Below are 24,866 nucleotides of genomic sequence, written 5' to 3'. Positions count from 1 at the left end.
TTTCGGATTATTTTTTAGATTAATATTAATAATTAATAGCAGAGGAAAAACAATAAAATATGTTCAATTATATGCCACACCATGTGCTATCTACTATATTTTTTATGTTAAAATTAGTTTTTGTCTTAACCATTTGCGACAGCCTCCCGCAAAAATTCTAGAAACAGTTTCTATTTACACGACGTCGCGGCAAAACACCACCATAAAGTGATATGACAAATGACAATTAAGCATTTTATATGTCAGGTAAAGATCAGGGTCGGAGTGGGACTCCTTTTCAGCCCTGGAGTAAGCCTTATACCGGCCCACCTCAGTTCACGACTAACTATATTAGGCAAGGCAAGGCAAGGCAAGTTTATTTATATAGCACATTTCATACACAGTGGCAATTCAAAGTGCTTTACATAAACAGGAATAAAAGAAACAAGTATAAGAGAAATAAAAACAAATCATAAAAATGGTGAGCATAAAAATCAAATAAAATAAAAGCTGATAAAATGTGTTATAAAAGAATTAAAAAGAAGAGAAAAACATAGTAGTTCGATCTGTCGGACGTAGCACAGTGCTCATTCAGTAAAGGCACAGCTAAACAGATGTGTTTTCAGTCTTGATTTGAATGTGCCTAATGTTGGAGCACATCTGATCATTTCTGGAAGCTGATTCCAGCAGCGAGGGGCGTAGTAGCTGAAAGCCGATTCACCCTGCTTTGACTGAACTCTTGGGATTTCTAATCTATTTGATCCTAAAGATCTGAGTGATCTATTAGGTTTGTATTCAGTGAGCATATCTGTAATGTATTGAGGTCCTAGGCCATTTAGTGATTTATAGACCAGTAATAATACTTTAAAATCTATTCTGAATGTAACTGGGAGCCAGTGTAAAGACCTGAGGACAGGTGTGATGTGCTCTGATTTCCTGGTTCTGGTCAGAATTCTGGCCACAGCGTTCTGGATGAGCTGCAACTGTCTGACTGTCTTTTTGGGAAGGCCAGTGAGGAGGCCATTACAGTAATCCACCCTGCTGCTGATAAAAGCATGAACAAGTTTCTCTAAGTCTTCACTGGAAATAAAGCATCTAATTCTTGCAATGTTTTTGAGATGATAGTATACTGATTTACTAACTGCTTTGATATGACTATTAAAACTCAGATCTGACTCCAGAGTCACACCAAGATTCTTGACCTTATTTTTTGTTGTTTGACCCTTAGAGCCAAGGTACGCATTCACCTTGAGAACCTCATCTCTGTTCCCAAACGCAATCACTTCAGTTTTCTCTTTGTTTAACTGAAGAAAGTTTTGGCACATCCAATTGTTAATTTCATCAATGCATAGGCAGAGGGTGTCAATGGGGCTGTAGTCATTAGGCAGTAAGGCTAGGTAGATCTGAGTGTCATCAGCATAGCTGTGGTAGGAGATTTGGTTCTTTCTCATTATTTGGCTCAGAGGGAGCATATAAAGGTTGAACAGGAGAGGTGCCAGAATCGAGCCTTGTGGGACTCCACATGTCATGGGTGTCCACCTCGACCTATGGTCACCTATACTGACATAGTAACCTCTTCCTTCAAGGTAAGATCTGAACCATTTGAGGACTGTCCCAGACAGCCCAACCCAGTTTTCTAGCCTATCCAGAAGTATGCTGTGATCGACAGTGTCAAATGCAGCACTGAGATCGAGCAGTACCAGCACTGTTAGTTTGCCTGAATCTGTATTTAGGCGTATATCATTGATTATCTTTATAAGGGCGCTCTCTGTACTGTGATGTGGTCTGAAACCAGATTGAAAATTGTCTAAACACCCCTTGAAGTTTAAGAACTTATATATTAAAATAAGGTCATTTTCAATTCAGTTTCTAATGACACTATCACGTCTTTTTCAAGGACACAGCTGCTTTGGAACTTCAAGCATTTTTCATAAATATGAGAACATTAAAGGGTAGCTAAATCTCTAACACTATTCTTTAAAACATCATAATGTCCTTTCCTGCAATATCTAAATATATACAGTACTTGTGCAAAATTCTTTATATATATATATATATATCCAGTCCTTTGTAACGGTGGTCACACAAAAAATAAAAATAAAATATGTACACCTACATAAGTAACCCAAACAGTAATATATGTCTTAAGACTAAAAGTGTAGAAGAAGAAAAAATTAAATTACTTAAGTGAGGTTTGAACACCGGGCAGCATCGTCATAACGCAACGTGCTGACCGCGGTACCACAATGGCGCTATTATGCCAGCGCGTCCGGAGGAAAAAAGTATTGCACTGCAAGACTCTTTTAACCACAGTATTACTTTCTATTGATGGCTTAATCTTTTTCTCCCATTTTTAGATTTCTGATCAATTTATGTCAGATTTATTAATGTAGTGAATAAACGGACCGGCCCACCGGAAATTCTCCCGGACCTCCCGATAAGCCAATCCGGGCTTGGCACAGACTTTGTGCTTTATTCAGTGATAAATGCTACCAATGTGAGGTTGACACCATTTTTTCGTGACATTTATTGCCACACAACTGAAAGCAGAAGCAGATAGTTCACCTCAGATCTTGAAAAACCAAATAGCAGACAGTTTGAAAATGAAAGTGAGTGGTGCAAACCAACAACATCAGTCACTCTGCCTATGTACTTTTAATAATGTTAAATAAGTAAAATATGTATTATTTATTTCTTTATTTATTATGTAGACTATTTATTATTTATTATTAATTATTTTACTGGCTTGCTTGGTTTGGGACTGTGCATCGATGCAATTGCTCTTCAGTGTTTGGACTTTCAGCAGCGAATATTAGCCTAAACACTGAACTGAACTAAACTCTGAAAACTGGGCTGATACAGTCTCGATTTACTATAACTTCTATGTTAGGCTTCTCTGACACAATCTACATTGTAAAAGCGTTATAAATAAAAATGAATTGAACTGAATTGAATTAAATATCAGAACCGAGTTGCAATCTTGTGGCGTCACGTCAGCGTTTTTTATCATAATGAAATGCAATTAACAGCACATTACACCATTCATGACTTAGTGAAAAGGTAATAATTTATTAAATAATGAAAACATAAAATTAATATAAAGGATTCAATAAAGAAACAAACAACTGAACAAACACATTTGATGTTAATGTGACATTAGCCAATATGAGGAAATTGTAAACATTCAAATGCAAATGCTTTGGAAGATTAAAAAAAAGTTTGAGAATGTCCCCTGGCATAAACATTAAAACAGTAATGACATGGTTGAGGTCTTATTGAATAATGTTAGTCAATCATACTCTTACTTACTGGAAGTGTGACGACAGTGGTCCAAATACAGTTTATTAAGAGGTCACAGGTTAGTATGTAGGTCAAACAGGCCAAACAGAAGCCAATGACAATATTAGAGATAAGTAAAAGAATAATCTAAATAGCATTCAAGAGGCTGGAGCATCAAATTAAGTTCACTATAGGAATTACAAATAGATGGCAATAAATACATGTATACACTATCTGTCTGTCTGCAGTGTAAAAATGTCTGTTAATTACCAGTTTACATATCAAACAGACAACTTTTGATGTTGAACATTTTTAACAATTGAATGTTATTTACATTTCAGAAGTTTAAAGTGATATATAATCTGAGTTGTTTGTGTAAATTGCAGCATAAAAACCATGCAATGAGCTCTCAGTGCATTTTATGACATTGTACAGATTTATTTCTCTTTCAATCTTCAAAAGTCACTCCCGAATAAACTTTTTAAACATCAAAATGCAAGTCTAAAGATGCAATTTAAAAGCATAAATAAATAGGGGAAAACAGTGAATCGTGAACTTCTGTATTATTATTATTATTATTATTATTATTATTATTATTATTATTATTATATTATTATTTACAGTATCTATCTGTTTCCATATTCAGTATTTACTCAAGTTCCAAACCTTAATAAGTTTCTTTTTTTTCTGCTAAACCTAAAGGAAGTTTTTTTTATTTTGAAGAAAATTGGTAATAATCATTGACTTTTGGAGTAGTTGTTTTCCCTACTATGGAAGTCAATGGTTACAGCTTTCCAACATTGTTCAAAATATCTTGTTTTATGTTCATACTCAAAAAACTCGTTGGATGAACTCATGGATGAATTTAATTGAGGGCAGAATTTACATCCAATAAATTTGTTTAGCACCAACTAAAAAACTATTTACACAATTAAATGCAATTGAGTTGGTCCAACATGATTTTATCAAATAAAAGTTTAAATACATTATTATTATTATTTAACGTAAACTCAATGGTCTGATAATTTCATGTATGTCTGTGTCATAGATTTCGAAGTATCTTAGTTTCATCTGAAGTTATCCTAAATGAATTAAAAGAGCTTTTCAAGCATATTTCATGAGTTACATAAACAGTTGATTGAGATTAATCTTAGAATTTAGGACAGTTATTGTCACTGAGCAAAGTAACAAACTGCAGTTTTGATAATTAAGCTGCCAACATCTAAAGCATGGGTGCTTCTGCAAGGTGGTAATCTCAAAACTGAAAGCATCGCATGAAAATCAACAAACTAAAGTGAGGATTAAAGTCTAACAAGTCTTTCTATTAACATTTAACATCTAAGATTACTTTTTAAATTAACGTTTACCTCTCTTAAGCCAATCCCACGCAAAGCATGCTGGGAACTACAGTACAAATCCTCTGCCCAGGTAGTTGGACCCACACAATTCCTTCATGTTGTCCCAACACAAAACGGTTAAGTTAGCTTATTAACTTATACATTTAAGTGAACAGAACATGAAACAAATAATGAAATTAGCCAAAGAAATTACAAGAATTGTGTTGTTTCCGCTCATTTTAAACAGGGAGTTTGGAAAAGCAGCAGTAATATTATTATTATTATTATTATTATTATTATTATTATTATTATTATTATTATTATTGTTTAATTAAATGAACTTTTCTAGTCATCTCAATTTAAAAAAAAATCTTTTGTTAAACTTTGTATAACAAAAAAATTTGAAACCTAATTAACTTATCAAATTAAGTTAAAGTAACACAACAGCATTGTCATGGTTGCTTGAACAAATGTACCGTTTTTAATTTATAATTTAGATCATTTATGGGTCCAAATCTTTACCATTTGTGTATTATACAAAATGCAAATACAAAATTTACTCATCGAAGTGTGTTAGTTCTCAAACAGAAGTGAAATGCACTTGCATATGCTGTTAAACATAAAATTCTGGAATTTCCTTTGTGTATTTCCTCATCGGGCCTGTGGTGAAATAGGAAGTTGAAGACGATGTGGCTCCTCCTGCAGGCATATAAAGCTCAGGTGAACACAACACACAGCAGACTCTCTCGCACTCTTCATTTCACCGTCAGATTAATTCAGTCTTCATCGCAGGATGGCTGAAACATACGTGAGACATGTGGAACTGCTAGGATTTGAGAAAAGATTCTTTCCCAGCCAGCACTATGTAAGTAAGCTATACTCAAAAAATTATATAAACTGTTCAAAACATAAAGGGAACATTTGAAGTTACATTGTGTTGTTTAAGTGTTGCTTTAATGTTTTTAGAGCAGTATATATATTCACACTACTCAGAAATATCAAGACATCAAGTGTGGCTGCTGGATGTTATATTTAAAGGGATAGTTCGTGCAAAAATTAAGCTTTGATCACAATTTAGTTCCAAACCTTTATGAGTTTTTTTAATCTGCTGAACAAAAAATAAGATATTTTAAAGACAACTGGCAACAAATGACTTCCTCAGTATTTGATTTATCTACTATGTATGTCAATGGTTACAGGTTTTCATCATTCTTCAAAATATCTTAATTTGTGTCCAACGGCAAAACTCAAATAGGTTTGGAACAAGTGAAGGTGAAACGACAACATTTTCAGTTTTTGCTGAACTATTGGTTTACTGTAATAAGTCTAGCGTTTTGATGCTTTAATAGTTGTGTTAGAATATGCTAAAGCTATTTTGCATAAAACGATTTCTTTTTAAAGGTGTACATGCTCCTGGTAAAATGGAGCGATCAGTCTGAAAAGCTGGTGTACAGACGCTATCCAGAAGTACACACATTACATGTAAGTCTCTTCATTTTTAATTGTTTATTATCAATAGTAAAGGGGAAGTATATATTTTTAACTGACTTCATTTTCATTGCAGCAAACAATGAAAGTCTTTCAGTATTTGTGCATAATTATGTTGTGTATTGTTTAATCTTGTCTGCAACAATCAATGTAATAAATAAATAAATAAATAAATAAATATAATTTATTTTACAATTAGTAAGTTTGTATAACGTATAGCCTCAGTCTGAAAAAAATATTTTCTGCTGAGAAGACTGCAATTTGAAATAATTTTGTGTTGCATTTAAAATTAATATAACCTAAATATGCTTATTTAAGTAAAACATGTTGGTCTTACCTCAGCACAGTGGCTCAGTGGTTAGCACTGTCGCCTCACAGAGTCCCAGCTGGGCCTGTTCTGTGTGGAGTTTGCATGTTCTTCCTGTGTTCGCGTGTGTTTCCCCCACAGTCCAAAGACATGTGCTATAGTTAAATTGGGTTAACAAAATTTGCTGTAGTGTATGAGTGTGTGTGTAGATGTAAGAGTGTATGGGTGTTTTCCAGTACTGGGTTGCGGCTGGAAGGGCATCCGCTGTGTAAAACATATGCTGGAATAGTTGGCGGTTCATTCTGCTGTGGTGACCACTGATAAATAAGGGACTTAGCCGAAGGAAAATGAATGAATGAATGAAGTTTGTGTAGCATAAGCCTCAGCCTGAAAAATTTGTAGAAATATGCTTATTTAAGTAAAACATGTTTATCTTACAGAAAACTTTGAAGGAAATGTTTCCTATCGAGGCAGGAGATATTGACGCAAATGACCGAATCATTCCCACCTTACCAGGTAAAACTTTGTGTTCTTAAATAGTAATTCTTCAAACTATTTAACCCACTTTTCCAATGAACAAAACTTCTGATCATAAATGATTTACTAGGTTAACAACTGCTACAGACTTAAAGGCAAAGCAATAAACTTGCCATCATAAATTGATAGTTTCGTTTTCAGACAAAACTGAAATAGGTTTTGCTTCTCTGTGCATCAGAAGAGGAAACACCTGCTTCTTGTCAAGCGTAACAAGTTCTCTAAAGGTGCCTCAGATGTAAAAACATTGTATTTGTATGGCGTACAGTGATAGTCCTGCTTGTTTGGGTTTTCTGATTTGAGTTTCTGTTCTGCAAAACAGTATTTTTTGTGTGAGGGATGTTGTGACTTGATGAAAAGCTGTACTTTCCTTGGACTTTCCATTGTTGCAGACAATAGAAACGTCTTTGTCTTCACTTAAATTCTAATAGGAGATCATGAGATCTGGGTGGACCTTCAGAATAAATGCAAATAACACTCTCCATATAATAACTGTATTCTAAAAAAATTATAATATTCATAATTAAATAATAATTTAAATATTATTTTCACTTGACACCAGTGTGTTGACGTACAAAACTATTATGTTTATGTACAAAAGTAACTAACTATGATGGATTGGTTAGCTTTATGAATGCAGAAATCATTGTTGGTATTATTATGATCTTTTAATATTGCATTTTTTAAATATTTGTAATTTTGTTTTTCTTCTATTTGTATCATTTTTATAGCATATAAAGTTTCTACCTCATTTAATAGATTAGCTTTTATAAATTTTTTTGTGTTTGATAAAATTTAGTAAAAATTACATTTTACTTATTGACAATTTTACGTATAATTTTATTACAATCTAAGTATTATTTTCTGTAATGTGAACGGGGAGATGCTGACAATGGAAGTGCGGATCCAAACGCAGGGTCTATTAGCAGGATGGTCAGGCAAGCAACGGTCAACACAGGGGCAAACAGATGTATACAGAAAATCTAGAGTCGTAGTCAAATATCAGGCGAATGGTCAGTACAGGCAGGCAGCAGGCAACGTAAACAAACAAAACAACAAAGCAAAGGTCTAACACGGAAAGGCAAGGAAACCGCATCATAATGTTCACAAACAGCATAACAAGACTCAGCAAAGTATGTGTGTTAAGGCTGGCTCACACTGTGTGATATTTTATAATCCTGAATGATTATAGCATGTTAGACTGCATAAACATGGCTCTCATGTCACACTGTAAGATCTCAGCGGTCATAAAGTCAGACTGAACGACAATGAAGATACGCCTAACACGAAAGACACATCCATCTGTGATACTTTTGAAATTATTCTTCACAGCAAATGTAAACAATCTGTAGCGGCAATTTTGCACACAGCGTGTCTCAATAATTAAACCAGGAAGAAAAAAACTGTTTTGAGATTTTTCCGTGGTCATTCGAATTGTCGCATGGATTGTGTCATCAAATTCTGAGCTCCTATTAGTTCTTGGATTGATACTCATCGCAGCTGTTGTCACACTGCAGGAAACTGTCTGAAATCTTCTGACACTGCCAGAACTTCATCGGAAGGAAAGTCTGATCGCGACATGCATTAAGCAGCTGTCTGTAAACATGTCAAACCAACGATCAATGTTCACAGATTTTAGCCTAGGATTTCAGGAATCTTTTAGGATTTCCCAAATTTGTCTCAGATGACAAAATCATGGCTGAAATCTCACAGTGTGAGCAGGGCTTTAGTGTGCTGTACAAATAGTCTAACTAATCAGTCTTTGAGCAGCTTCAGCTCTGTGAGTTAGCAATCAGCCAGGATTAGGAACCGGTGTGTGTGTGCAGTGCATGACTGGACCTTATAGTCCATATAATGGCTGATTTGTAGTTCTATGTAGATCTGCACAGGCTGGATCGCTGGTGATCGTGACAATTTTCTATATTTAGACCTTCAAAAAAAAATACAACTTTGGCTTATAGCTGAGTATTGTCCCCTTGAAAAATAAAAAATACAGATGGTCTGATTTTCTTTTAATTAATTTTTAACCATATTTTTGATGTTTACAAATACATTTAGTTTCTTCTCTGAATATTCTTGTGCTATTGCTGATTAGCAAAATTGAGTGAATTAGGTAAAATCAATTTTATAAACATTAAAATACCTAAATTTTAAAGATTTATGTTTTTTTAGACATGAAGCGAAGTTGGAGAGAGAGAGGGTAGGGAAATGTCCTCGAGCAGGGATTCAAAACCTGGGACGCTTTGACGTGCTATTGCATCATATGTCGACGAGCTAACCACTAGGCTATTGCGCCGACTAAAATACCTACATTTAATGATGTTGCATTTACTTGAACAAATTATATTTCATGACAGATATTGCACTATAAAAATGCTGGGTTCCACACAATTCTTTCATGTTGTCTCAACACAAATCAACTAAGTTAACCTAATTGTTTTTACAAATTTAAGTTAATTGAACATAAAACAACTACACTTTCCCATAAAAACCCTCAAGAATTGTGTTGATTCAGCTCATTATGAGTAAGCAGTTTGAACAAGAAGCAAACATATTTTTTTGAGCGTAAATATCAAGAGTCTGTGTAACATTAATTCTTACATTACTGTGTATATTAATGCCACACAATTCAACCTTTCCATATCACGTCCTGTCGTTAAATCTTTCTCAGCTCCTAAATGGCTGGACAATCAGAAAACCACAGAGACGAGGCAGGCGACTCTTGCTGAATACTGCCGTTCTCTTCTCAACCTGCCAGCCAACATCTCCCGCTGTCAGCCTGTGCGGGACTTTTTCAAAATGAGGCCTGAAGATGAAACTCCACCAGCACCACATCCGTAAGTCTGACTGCTTAAGCTTAAAGTGGCTTAGTGGTTACTTAGGCAATTTATGTTTAACCATTCCCCATGATGTTAGCTGATCCAAACCATGATCTTATTTTATTACTTTTAGTTTTTTACAGAATCAAATCAATGCACAAGTAAACAATATTTTAACCACTCTCCCCTTTCTGGACAGACCACTTAAATTGACCTCATTGCGATGCATCAAATCACTTTCTTGATGGGTTATTCGTTGAGTCGCTCATTCAAGCGATTCGTTCAAAACTGCTGAATCATTTGGAAATGAGACAAGTAAAATTAATGGATGACTGAAAAATAGGCTAAATTGATTCATTTATAAACTGATTAATTCAGGAGCAAAAGTTTGTTCCTGTTTGGTCAAATTTGGTAAAAATAATATTTTATTTATTGTCATTTTAAAGTATAATTTTATTATAATCTAAGTATTATGTTATATATAGAGACCTTCAAAGAAAATACAACTTTGACTAATATCTGAGTATTATACCTCTGATTTACTTTTAATTTATTTTTAGCCATATTTCTTGATGTTTACAACAACATTTAGTTTCTTTTTCTGAATATTCTTGTGCTATTGTTAATTAGCAAAATTCAGCAAATTAGGTCAAATCAATTTTGGTAACACCCTCCTCTTTGTGGACAGACGACTAAAATGGACCTCATTGCGATGCATCAAATCACTTTCTTGATGCATCAAATCACTTTCTTGATGAGTTATTGGTTGAATCACTCGTTCAAGCGATTTGTTCAAAACTGCTGAATCATTTCGAAATGTGACAAGTAAAATGAACGGATGGCTGAATCACAGGCTAAATTGATTTGTTTATAAACTGATTTATTCAGAAGCAAAAATTTGTTTCTTTTGCTATAAAACGCACAGAAATCAAGTAATCAAGTAAAAAATACTGTGTATATATATATATATATATATATATATATATACAGTATTTTTTACTCTTTTCTTTTACTTTTTGGCTCTTTCTTTTATTTATTTTAATAAATCAGACTGTTTAAACTTATTGTTGCTTGGTGGTTAATGCATATTTTCTGATGCTTGAAGACAGTGCGTATACTTGGGCAATTTATGTTTAACCTTTCCTCGTAATTTTTGCTGATTCAATACACTTTCCTCTTTTTAATCAATTTATTATTTTTACATTTTTACTGAAACAAATCAATGCACAAGTTAACATTATTTTCTTAACACTCTTCCACCACCCTCCCCTTTGTGGATAGACTACTTTAATGAACCTCATTATGATGCATCAAATCACTTTCTTGATGAGTTATTCGTTGAATCACTCATTCAATTCAATTCAATTCAATTCAATTCAATTAAATTCACCTTTATTTGTATAGCGCTTATACAATGTAGATTGTGTCAAAGCAGCTTCACATAAAAGGTCATAGTAAATAGGAACAGTGTAGTTCAGTTTTTAGTGTTTAAGTTAAGTTCAGTTTAGCTCAGTTCAGTGTGGTTTAATAATCACTACTGAAAGTCCAAATATTGAATAGCAAATCTAACGATGCACAGCTCTATAGATCCTGAACCATGCAAGCCAGTGGCGACAGCGACTCATTCAAGCGATTCGTTCAAAACTGCTGAATCATTTGGAAATGGGGCAAGTTAAATGAACGGATGACTAAATCCCAGGCTAAATTGATTTGTTCAAAATCGGATTAATTCAGGAGCTAAATATTTTAAGTAGCTATGAAAACACAGAAAAAACTAAACAAAATTGTGTTTAATGTGTAATTTACTCAGTAATAACTTTGTGCTTTTTTTAACTGTTCAAAAAAATTTATATCACCTTAGCTGATGTCACAATGAACAGCTTTCTTTCTTATCTGATATTACAATGACGTCATTCGGCAATTTGTAACTTTTTGATTTAGTGGCTAATTCGTATGCTAATATGTACTATCTAATTCGTACAATTTAGATAAAATTTGGTCATCCCCTAATGATGGTTGGGTTTAGGGGTGGGATTGGGTACTTAAAATCTAAAATCGTATGACTGAACTAGTTACGTTTCCTCGTGAGATCAGGTTGGATATTACTTAACATATATCTTTTTACTTTTTTTATTGGAATTACTTTTATATTTTAAATGTAATCATTTTATAAATATTTATATATTTTAGAATTTTTATTTTATAATTATTTTTGGGGGGGGTTTTCACCTTTATTAGACATGACAGTAGACAGTATTGACAGGAAAGCAGAGAGAGGGGAAGGATCGGCATAGGACCACAAGGTGGAATCGAACTCAGGTCACCGTGAATACCAGAGCACATGTGTTGACGCACTAACCACTACACCACTGGCGCTGACAAATTTTTATTTTAAACTTTAAAAAATACTCCCTCGTATGAATGTGTAGCGTGTCACATGTATGGCCAAACACAATACATGCACCATATAAATGCTCATTACATTACTTATTATCTTTCTATAGATACAAAAGAAATGAGACCTTCATTATGTCCACAAACAGAGTACGGAGCAACACCACATCAGGTAAGATCAGCTTTCTGTAAATGCAAAGCACTGTATGTTATTTCTCCACAGGGTTTATTACTGTTGTTCTCTCTGCAGAAATCACAGGGCCCATCATGCTCGAGACGTACAGAGTAATCGCAGACTACAGCAAGAGCTCCAAGTATGAGCTCACGCTGAAGATGGGAGACATGGTGGACATTGTGGAGAAAAGCCAAAATGGTGAGTCCTAACAGTTAGTATGACGATTTTAATTCTTTTAACAAAATTAACAAGGGGCAGTTGTGACTGAATTGTTAGGGAGTTGGATGGGTCAAACTCAGAGGACCAAATTTGAGTATGAGTAACCTTACTTGACAATACTCACATCACTTCGCAATTTAAAAATCTTCAGTGTCACATGACTCTTAGGAAATCATTCTGATATGCTGAATTGACATTCAAAAATAACCTCTTACCATTAACATTGTTGAAAACAATGGTTCTGCAGAAACCAATACACTACAATTCAGAAGTTTGGAGTGAATTTATATATTAAGCATATAATAAATCGATAAAAGGTGAAAGCAAAGACAACAAAGTCAAATGATCCTAACTATCTATTGGACTATTCTTTGCCCATTTTCACTTTCAGCCCATAGCAGGTATCATTTTTACATCATGTGCCACATTAATTAAAAAGCAAATACATTTGTGCCATTTGTGCCGGTGTGCTGGTCTGAAAAGGAGGTGTGTCTGAAAAGGAAGGCACATTGTTAGCACACTGATATTTTGAGGCATCTGAAATAAACCAACTTGACGCCATTGACCAACTAAAAGCTGGTCTACAATCAATGATGCTGTTTTTTGCTGTTATTTAAAGATGGTGTTAGTGATAAGTGGGTACACGGTGCTTATTACACACAGGGATGCACAGCAGCACACAAATATTTTTTTTGCACACATTAAACTCGCACAAGAGCAGATCTGTTTCCTCGCTAGTGAAGTGTTCACTTTTTCTGCTTACAAAGTCCGCTATGTCAATACCAAACACGTCATGGAGTTATCGCATCTTGCTCTGAGAGATGACACTATCTAGGATTAAACATAAGGTTTTTACTTAAATCTATCAGCAAGAAGTTTTTAATAATAAAAATAATTAAATAAAGTATTATCATTTATTATTTTATATATATTTGAAAAAGTCCAGGTGACTGTTTTTATATAATTCTGTTACGTTTTACATTTACCATTTTGACAAAAAAAAAAAATCAAATTTTTTTTGACACATAAAAGACACTTGCATTTCAGATGCTTTCTATAAAATTTACTTTTTAATTTACTTGAATTTTTGATAAAAAGTCAACAAGTGAGAATATGAGGGAATAAAAAGAGGGATTTTGCAGCAATGCTTTATAAAGATCATTTTTGGTTCCCCAAAGAACCTTTCAGTCAATAAAATTACTAAAAGAGCCTGAAAATGTTGATGTTAAAGTTTCCTGATGTCAAAGACTGTAAAGGAGACCTGTTGTGATGTTTCCAGGCTGGTGGTTTTGTCAGAATGAGTCCAGGAGAGGATGGGTTCCAGCTTCATACTTAGAGCCGCTTGATGGAGCAGATGAATCTGAGGAGCCAGAGCCTAATTATGCAGGTCAGTGTTTATTGCCATAATGACCACTGATATGTGTCCCAACCATACTTTGAAAGGAAATAAAGTGATGGTTCAGCCAAAAATAAAAATCTGCTGTTGATTTACTCCCCTTTAGACAATCCAAGATGTAGGTGACTTCTTTTTCTTCAGTAAACGGTAAAGATGAAACCGTGGTCCTTCAAATAATGCAAGTTAATGGCTACCATAAAAGAACATCAGCAAATACAAACCATTAGTGTAACCTTTCAGTTTCAAACTTGTTCAATTTTGTTTTACAAACTGATATTTTACATTCAAAAGACCTCTTCAAGAGCCACAGGTGGGCATGGTGGCTGAGAAAGCGGACAGAAAACATCTTCAATGATTTGACAACACATGCACTGGCAAATTCTCACAACACATGCAAATTTAGACACACATTACAAATAGCACACACCACAACAGAAATTATTTGTAAGGGGACATAAAAAACTGAAAACCAGCTGTGTTTTTGGAGATCCATGTTTTTAATTCTGACTCTTGCTAAAAGTGTTAAAACAACATTTCATTTAATGTTAATTGTACAATTTGTAAGATTATTGTGTCTAAAAATTAATAATACATTAACATAAACAAAAAACTCACCTCTCAGGTCTTGATAATACCAATATATCAGTTATATCAGATAATACCAATACATCAATACAAATATCAGTTGCACTGACCTAAAATGTCTGAAGTTGAGTGAACTGAAAAACTCTTTTGGAAATTGGTACTAAGAAATAATACATTATCAGAACAAACGAACCTAGTTCATACAGGGTATGAAAAAAAACAGACACAAATTTTAACAAAATATTTATTAGACAGAATTAGAAACAAGACAGGAGGCAAAACAACAATAACAGTAAACATAACAAGGATCAAAACATGGCAGGACAAACAGGGAAAATGCTTTGTAATACTTCACAGGAAAAACAGGACTCAGCAAAAAGTCTGTGTGAATGAGGTGTCTTTATAGTCTTAGTAATCAGTCCATCATAAGCTTCCAGCTGTATGTGTGTAATCCCTCCATTTAAATTATAGTTTGAGGCATTTGATTTGTCATTTAATTATTACAGGATTTGTTCATAAAATATTAAATATCAGATACATTTAATTTCTTATTTGAGAATGCATTTTGATTTATTATTTGAGCGTTTAATTTATCATCATTTGGGTAGCTGTTTTGAGGGTTTGATTTATTATTTGATCTTTTTAAGCATTTGAATTTGAATTTTAAGTTTGTTAGGAAAAAACCTAAATTATATATATATATATATATATATATATATATATATATATATATATATATATATATATATATATATATATATATATATATAGTAACAGTTAAATACAAATTAAGAGTCCACATGCTCTAAGCTTGTAACACCCCCCCCCCCAAATGCAAATGGATAATAATTTTCAAATTACATTATTGCAGTAATATTTTGCAGTTGTTGATGTTAATAATAATAACATTAATATTGTTTTTATTGGTGTTACTATTATTTTGTCGTTGTTGTTAAGCTCGCATTTCCACTGCACACAAATGACAAGCGAAGTCATTTATTTCCAATGGAGAGTAGTCTGGGAGCTGGGTGGGGTTTCGATCACCTCCGTAAATTCGGATCCGATTTAAGCTGCGGACACGTTAAAATATTTGAACTCCTGCGACTAGACCGTATGCAACCGCCCGGCGACTACTGAGAAATAGTAGTTTTTTTCATTATCTTTTCAATCAAAAAAATTATCTATATTAAAAAAACATTTCTATTCATAATTGAGTAAAAAAAAATTATTTATTTTATGTTGTTTCCACATTGTCTCCAAAATTTTTAGAGGGCTATAAGTTTCTAGTATTTATTATTCATTTTCCGTTTATTCAAGCATGGTGAAGGCATGGAGAATAAAGGCTCTTGCTTTTGCGGGAATCAGATTCTCTCCCATGGTGCATGACAAAATTGACAATTCGGTGCGACTGCCACAAGGGGGCGCATTCCGACAGTCATGTCTGAATGTCTTGTGCAGTGAAAAGGCGGCTTTAGGGTTAGAAATACTGCAACCTTTATTTAAAAGTGAGAGGGTCAGAGATTAACTCAAAGTAACAAGCTGGCAGAAGCTTTTTTTTTGGTGAACTTCCAAAGTTTGTCTCACAAAACTAATCTTTTTAACTTAATGAAGACAGATTTTTTGCCAAACCAACCCCCCCCCCCCCCAAAAAAAAAAAAAACAAGTAACTTCAACTTATTTCAAGTTGTTTTTTTACAGTGTGAAGCAGTCGTGTTCGTCACTTTTTTGTGTCCCCTGACACGTTTCCATTGGGGTCTGCGCTATTTGCAGCACATTTCTGTATTTGCATGTGTTTTGACAATTCGCGTGCATGCTTGTTATCAAAATTCTGAAGACGTGTTCTCAGTTTGCTAGTGTTTTTCTATTAACATAAGTTTTCTTAACTTGCAGTTCATTTGAGCTATCTTGGCCATTGTACATGGGTATTGATTTAGACTTCTTTGTATGTTTATTTAAAATCTCAAAAACTGTAGCCATTAACTTGCATGTTATAATGCAAGGACCATGGTGTCAGCCTTTACTACTTACTAAAGAAAGATGTCACCACAAAGGTAAATGTTTGGGTGAATTATCTTTTTAACTGTGCTGATTGTTTGTGCGATACTGATGATTTATATCCTCAACAGGAGAGCTCTACAAAACCACCAGAGGCTATAAAGCTGTGGAACAGGATGAGATGACTCTCGAAGCAGGAGACATGATTGAGGTCATCCATAAACTTCTCGATGGGTGGTGGGTGGTCAGGTATGAGTTGCACTCTTTTACTTCAGAAAGTGTCGAAACTATCTGATGATTCATCATAACTGATTCCCAAAAATCTAAAGGAAATGTCTTATACAGGAAAGGCGAGGAGACTGGTTTTTATCCATCCATGTTCCTGTGCAGGACGGGGGAGAGGAAAGAGGTGGATGCTGAGAGGGATGTGGTCAGAAGAGCAACACCACCACCCAGAAGGTACAATGATAATTGAAGATAATAATTATTGATTAAAGGGTTAGTTCACACAAAAATGAAAATTCTTTTATTAATTACTGTCCCTCGTGTTTTTCCAAACCCCTGAGACATTTGTTCAACTTCAGAAACACAAATTAAGATATTTTAGATGGAATGCAGGAGCTCTATGATGCTCCAGCAAGGGTCCCGAGACGTTCATAGTCCAGAAAAGGAACCAAAAACATTGTCAAAATATTCAATATTCATATTGTTGAATATGACTTTAGTAGTTCAACTGTAATCATACGAAGCTCCAAGAACACCAAAATAACTTTAAAAACAATTTCGTTTTCCAAAAACAATATCAATTATTTGAATCCATTATTAAATGAAGATATTATTGTCATAATTATTATTAAGTCAAGGTTTATTAAAAAACAAGGCATTACACATCACAAAAAAACTGAAACAGAAAATAATTGAATGAATAACTATATATGACATAAAATAGAACAATAAGACACATAATTAAATACAATTAAATATAATTAAGTATGATTACATAATAATAATAATATAAGAAATACATTAATTCATGCATTAAAGGCATTAAATAGTTTGTTTTAACTAGTTAATTTGATCCTGGATGTATTTCCACAACCAACTTGGAATAACTATCTGTCAGGTTCTCAGGGATGATGAGGGAGCGAGGACTCAAATGCAACATAAGATGGATTTTATTTACTAAAAACAAAACAAAAAGACAACAAAAACCACCCCGAGGGGGAAAAACATAACTAAACACAAAAAGGCACACAAACTTGACTGGGTGGCAAGACAGGACTGGCGATGAACTGGCGCAGGACAGCAGACATGAGGAGAATATAAGCAGAAATAATAAACAAACAGACAGGTGAACATAATAAACTAATAATGGGTAATAACGAGGCTGGGTCTAGACAATAGACGGAAGAGCACTTGATACAAAGAAATAACACAAGCCATGTGCTCACAGAAAACGAGAATAGAACACGCAGCCAATGAGAACTCATTAACCGCGTGTTCACATGAGATGAAGCACGCGGCGCATGTAAACATGTACCACGTGCTAAACACAACACTAACAAAAGACTGAAAGCAAGACACGAGTACACGATAAAATGAAAACACTCACCGTGTACTCACACATGCAACGTGCAGGTTTCATCCCAGCGCCAACCAAAACCAACTAGACTGAGACGCTGGGAATGAAACACCACGCTGCAGACAGAACCTTGCGCGCCTGCGTCAAGCACTCATACAAATGACACAATGACAAAAAGTGAGTGCTCGACCTGAGTAAACTCGAGCACAACATACAAGAAAGGACAGGACTAGTGTCTGGACTCTACCACTAAAACAAGAATTAACAAGACCAGAGTGGCAGAATCCTGACACTATCATTGTGTTGCTCCATGACTTTAAACTTGGATATTAACTTCAGGTAAGGATTAACTTTAAACTTGCTGTTGAGGTTTAAAGATTCTCAGAATGGATGAGAAACCCCATTTAGATATTGCCCTCTTTCTATAATTGAATTGAGTTAGTCCATTTCTTATTTATTTATATAATTGTATATTAATAAATCAGGGACTAAGCAAAAGGAAAATGAATGAATATATATTTATGCAAATGTTAGAACACACTCTCCATGCCAGATAAATAAGATCTAGCCCCTGACAGAAAATGTCTGTTTCTCTGGGTATCCAAACAACACGCCAGCGGAGGTGCCCAATACCCAAACCTGTAAAGAGCAGAGTTTATTGAATAATCTTAGTTGCGTATGATTCAATGCTCACACTTCGTCTGACCAGGACAAATCCAACAAGTGTTGTTATTATACCACAAGCAACAGCAGTGGAAAATTACTGCTTCACATCATTGTCCAGTGACACTACAGGCCTTAAGAGGGAGACATTCTCTTATCTCTTGCTCATAAAAACAAGTGTTAATTGAATCCACACAGTCATAAGATTATAACTATATGGAAAAATGAAATAATAATGAAGCAATAATTATAGGAAAATAGTAATAATAAAATATAAAACATAATAAAATGATACATAATAATTAAGAATAATATTCAAACCATTTACTAAATCAATAAAGTGAAATAATGATAATTGTATAAATAACTATTGATCAAATGATTAAATAAAATAATTAAATGAAGAATAAATGAATATAAACAAATGAAAACAAAACACAACACAAATTAATGGCTGCTTTCTTAAAGCAACACACACACAAGTTTTCTACAAGGATTCTCAGATACTTTACAAACAAACAAACACATAAAATATTACATTAACATAATTTTTTAATCATATTTAACAGAGGAAGGACATTTTTTCTGAATATTTTTCTTTTTTGAGAGTTTTATTTCTTTTAGCTCAGCTGGAAAATAAAAATCTAAAATGAAAAAAAAAAAACTAACAGCCAAGGTTAATATTATTAGCCTGCTGATTATAACAAATCCCTGATTGCCCCTGAGATTTGCTTATTTTAATTCTTATTGTTGCAGCCCACCCACTGTGTTTCGATAAATACCGGATTAAACTTACAGTATTTTTTATTTTGGCCAACAGGTCGACCATCCGCAATGCCCAGAGTATTCATGCTACAGGACGCCGGCGAATCAGTCAAGACAGCTACCGGAAACAGAGCCGCCGCTTCTTACAGCAGAGAGGAAGACTGAACTCACACTCCAGAATCGGGACACGATCTCCACTGCAGGAGAGGAGGAATAACAGAGGTGTGTGTGTGCTCTACATGAAGAATACTGGTTCTAAAAATACTGGTTAGCAAAGATTTTAACAGTTATACTATAAAAAACTAACATTTTGGCTTCTCTAAATAACAGTTCAGTGAACTGATTTAGTAGTGATAATCATTCATTCGTTCATATTCTTTTTGGCTTAGTCCCTCTATTAATCTGGAGTCGCCACAGCGGAATTAACCACCAACTTATCCAGCATATGTTTTAGACAGCAAATGCCCTTCCAGCTGCAACTCAGTACTGGGAAACACTCATACATTACAGCCAGTTTAGTTTATTCAATTAACCTTTACCACATATCTTTGGACTGTGGGGGACACCGGAGCACCCAGAGGAACCCACGCCAACACGGGGAGAACATGCAGACTCCACACAGAAATGCCAACTGACCCAGCCGAGACTCGAACCAGCGACCTTCTAGCTGTGAGGCGACAGTGCTAACCACTGAGCCAACGTGTCACCCTATATAACAATATTGTTAACTAAAATGAATTTAAAACAAAAATGATAAATCTGATGTTGTTTTCGTCAAAACTGAAATAAAATGTGAATTTCTCTAACCTAAAACCTACATTACACTGACTAAAACAAACAAAAAGTTAAATGATTTTTAAAAACGAATAAATAAATGAATAAAATGGAAACTTCTACAATTTAGTTTACCCTAACACTACAATAGTGAAAACGAACAAATTAAAACTACTAAAACTACAAACTAATAATATAACAACATTTTATATGTAACATTTTATAATTGCGTATAATACAATTTTAGTATATAGATCGGCAGCAGAAAAAGTTTTAAAAATTAAAAATAGGATCAGTGCCATCAGTAAAATATTGCTATATATTATAATAAGGCCATCCACTGCGCAAAACATATGCTAGATAAGTTGGCGGTTCATTCTGCTGTGGTGACCCCTAATTTAATGTGATGTGTGTTTATCATGTATGGCCATACACCCAAAGCGCTTTACAATCATGAGGTGGGGCTCTCCACACCACCATCAGTGTGCCGCATCCACTTGGATGATGCGAAGGCAGCCACAGGACAATGGCGCCAGAGCGCTCACCACACACCAGCTGTAGGTGGAGTGGAGAGACGGTGATACAGCTAATTCGGTGGATGGGGATGATTGGGAGGCCATGATGAGTAAGGGCCAATGAAGGGAATTTGGCCAGGACACTGGGGCAACAATCTTTTACGAGAAGAGATTGTTTTTAATTCTCTTTTACGAGAAGTGCCATGGGATTTTTAATGACAACAGGTTGAGCTCCCCCTGCTGGCCTCACTAACACCACTTCCAACAGCAACCTAGTTTTTCCCATGTGGTCTCCCATCCGGGTACTGCCCAGCGAGTAACCGGGCTTTGGCTGTAGGGTGATATGGCTGTGGCAATAATAAATAAGGGACTAAGCAGAATGAAAATGCATGAATTTTATTTCTTATATTATTATTATGTAATTATACTTATATTTAATTGTATTTAATTATGTGTCTTATTGTTCTATTTTATGTCATATATAGTTATTCATTCAATTATTTTCAGTTTCAGTTTTTTCCTATTGCACTCAAAAAATTGCTGTTTGTTAAAACTACTTGTTTAAAATGAGCTCAATTCTTGATATTTGTTCATTGGTAATAGTTTTAGGTTCAATCCACTGTTCCATTTTATAAAATAACTTAATTTGTGTTGCAACAACATGAATAAATCGTGATCAACTCTGCATTTTATGTAGTAACTATTCACTTCATGTTTCTTTTTACGTGACTAACTTTAATGCATTGCCCAGTAAACATATTTAGCAAAATAATCAAATAAAAGTACATACAATTTTTTCAAATGCTCACAAATGAATTGTCTTGTGTTCATGTAGAGAACATCGCGAAATCAGACGCTCCTCAAGCAGAAGATGAGGATAAAAGTGTTCCAGTGGTTCCTCCTCGGCCCAGTCCTCAGCTCATTCTGGAGCGCTGCACTGAAAACACAAGCAAGAGGATCAGCATGCATGAGGCCGACTGAAGCATCCCACTAAGCAATTTTATGTTTAATAGACGTCTGATAGACATCTAAACGTGCATCATACGTCAACGTCACGTCAATGTCATGGCTGCCTTCATAGAAAATTTGCCAGAGCAGCACAAACTAGAGAGGGTTTGGCTAAAACAAGGGTAAATTTGGTCTGTCAGTGACCAATAAAACAAGGCTAAATTAGTAGACATCTAATAGACATCTAAGAATGGCTCAAAACTAGACTAGTCATCAAATACAGGGCTTTTTTGGGGGGTTGGTGCGCTATAGAAGTCTATGACATTTTCACTTACAGACCAAATTTAGCCTTGTTTTAGCCAAGCCATCTATGTTTAGACGTCTATTAGACATCTTTTAAAAAAAAATGTTTGCTGGGATCACACAGCGCCTGCTCAACATTTGGCTCATTTGGAGCGCTGCACTGAAAACACATGCAAGAGGATCAGCATGCATGAGGCTGAATGAATTACCAAATTTAGCCTTGTTTTAGTCAAGCCATCTATGTTTAGACATCCATTAGACATCTATTAGACGACTTTTAAAAACAAAAAATGCTTGCTGGGATCCCACAGTGTCTGCTCAGCATATGGCTTCAATCTGCAATAGAAATGATCACAGGCATTTAAATGCTTACATTGACTCCAGTTTAGCCCAGAACCTGTTATAAGCTATGTGTGTTATACTTTTAATATGTATGACTTTCTTCAAAGTAAATATTCTATGCTGTAGGAGAATCCCCCCCCACCCCCAAAAAAAGTTTCAGTAAACAGTTTGTAATAGAACCATTTGTTTAGTAATCTAAATCTAGTCTAAATCTAATCTAAAAGTAATCTGTTTAGTTGAAGATTTTTTTTTTACATATATAGACCCTTTTGGGCAATAGAAAGTTTCTGTGAATGGTAAATGTTCTTACTGGAACCATTGATGATAATAAGTAATCTTTATTGCATTTTTAGAAGTGAATGTTTATGACCAGCTATAGGCTACTTAAGTATGCATTTTTAAGATGTACTATGTTTAACCAATTTTTAAAATGTATTTTTACAGTTATGAATAAATAAAAAACATTTGAAACATATGAAATGCCTGATTATATTATTGTACTTTGTGCTGAATGCCCTCATTTATTAATACCCTGATTAAATAAAGAGACCACGATCCTCTCTTCAATATATTTCCTAGTTAAAGTTTTGTTAAAGGACCTTTTGTATTATCTATCAAGGAATAATTAGATTCATACCTTACCACAAGGTATCTTGATGGGTTCTGCGAATGAAGCCAATGTCCACTCCAGAAAGAAAATTAATACAAATACACTTTTATTAATTATTACACTTTTATTAATAATTAAATCCAGTGAAAAAGAAGAATAAAACAAATACAAGAACAAAACAAAATCATTTACTTTATTCTCTGGTTAGAATAAAAGGCCTAAGCTGTATAATATACAGAAGTCTAAGGACGCTGCAGTTTGTATGTCCCAACCTTTTATACAGTATTTAAGCCTTTGAACACAGTTGTGCCTTTATTGTTACAAGTTCTATAAGTTGTTACTGCTGATATGCTTGGGTATATCTATATCAGGATAACTTATAGTATATCTCTAAATTTGTTAATCAACATATGGCAAGTCCCTCAGGGTTGTCCTCCAAAGTCATATTTCTTAGCTGGCGAAGACTATCTTCTTTTAAAGAAGACCCATGCCCTTATTCAGGTTGCGATTGTAACAATTGGTTAGAACTGTCATCTGGGCCATGTCCTCCTTTAGCACCATCAGATGGCTGACCCACTTCAGTATGTCGTCCTTGTTCTCTTCGAACTCTGTCGAAGACACCTCTCTCATGTTTCTTCTAATCGCTAATAGCTGTTTTTGCAAGCATAGGAATATCTGCATATGTAAGTGAAGTTTTGTGTCTTTTACAATTAATGTCATTAAACCAGCCAGACACAACAACTTCAGTGTTCTACGATGGTTAATTTAATACATTTTCCATTTATAAAACAAACAAACAAAAAACAAATAAATAAAAATCATGATAAATAAGCAAATTAAGGAATCATTTGGTCAATTTTAAGAACGATTAAACTTTTTACCAATGTTCACAAGTCTGAAAAAAAGTACTTTTGTTGTAAATCTAGGTGTCTAGAGGGCCTTAACAAACCTCCAAACCTCAGACAGCTACGTCAGGCCAAGGAGGTTGCTTACAGGAATGGGGATAGGGCCTTGTATAAACGGGCCAAATACACACTGGAAAAGGAGATCAGAGTCGCAAAAAGGAACTATTCTGAGAAACTAAGGAGTCAGTTCTCTTCCAGCGACTCAGCATCTGCGTGGAAAAGTCTGAAAAACATCACAAACTACAAGACACCATCCCCCAGCACTGTAGACAATGAACGACTTGCAAACGACCTGAATGAGTTTTACTGCCTGTTTGAGAAAACCCCCCACACCCACTCTGAACTGCTCTTCACGCCACCATTAACACCTCCACCACCCCCCGCCTCCCCCATACCTGCACTTCAGTTTAGTGAAGATGAGGTGTGCCAGGTCTTCCGGAAACAGAAGAGGAAAAAAGCACCAGGCCCAGATTTTATAACACCAGCCTGTTTAAAATCCTGTGCTGACCAACTGACCCCCATCTTCACCCTGATCTTCAACAGATCACTGGAGCTGTGTGAAGTTCCCTCCTGCCTCAAATGCTCCACCATCATCCCCATCCCAAAGAAACCCAAACTTACAGGACTAAATGACTACAGACCGGTGGCACTAACATCTGTGGTCATGAAGTCTTTTGAAAAACTGGTGCTGGCCCACCTTTAGGACATCACCGAACCCTCACTGGACTCTCTTCAGTTTGCCTACAGAGCAAACAGGTCTATGGATGATGCAGTAAATATGGGACTGCATTATGCTCTGCAACACCTAGACAGACCAGGGACCTATGTGAGGATCTTGTTTGTTGACTTCAGCTCGGCGTTTAACACTATCATCCCAAAACTTCTCCTGCCCAAATTAACTCAGCTCTCTGTGCCCACCTCTGTCTGTCAGTGGATCAACAGCTTCCTAACG

The 24,866-nt window shown here is 34.9% G+C and overlaps 1 protein-coding gene across 1 annotated transcript; it reads left to right on the top strand.

The window, feature by feature from the left end:
- The first annotated feature begins 5,346 nt into the window (after positions 1–5,346).
- Positions 5,347–22,854, top strand: ncf1 (neutrophil cytosolic factor 1). Its single transcript, XM_056458628.1, has 11 exons — positions 5,347–5,460; positions 5,997–6,077; positions 6,831–6,906; positions 9,596–9,761; positions 12,248–12,309; positions 12,388–12,510; positions 13,811–13,918; positions 16,639–16,756; positions 16,853–16,966; positions 19,573–19,739; positions 21,642–22,854. Exons 1-11 carry the CDS (start codon positions 5,389–5,391, stop codon positions 21,785–21,787), a joined length of 1,233 nt encoding a protein of 410 aa, XP_056314603.1. The 5' UTR covers positions 5,347–5,388; the 3' UTR covers positions 21,788–22,854.
- Positions 22,855–24,866: the final 2,012 nt, after the last annotated feature.

Source organism: Danio aesculapii, chromosome 5 (genome assembly GCF_903798145.1).
Source record: "Danio aesculapii chromosome 5, fDanAes4.1, whole genome shotgun sequence".
In the NCBI taxonomy this organism is placed as follows: Eukaryota; Metazoa; Chordata; class Actinopteri; order Cypriniformes; family Danionidae; genus Danio; species Danio aesculapii.
The sequence above is the reverse complement of the archived record's forward strand: the minus strand, read 5'-3'. Positions and strand labels throughout refer to the sequence as shown.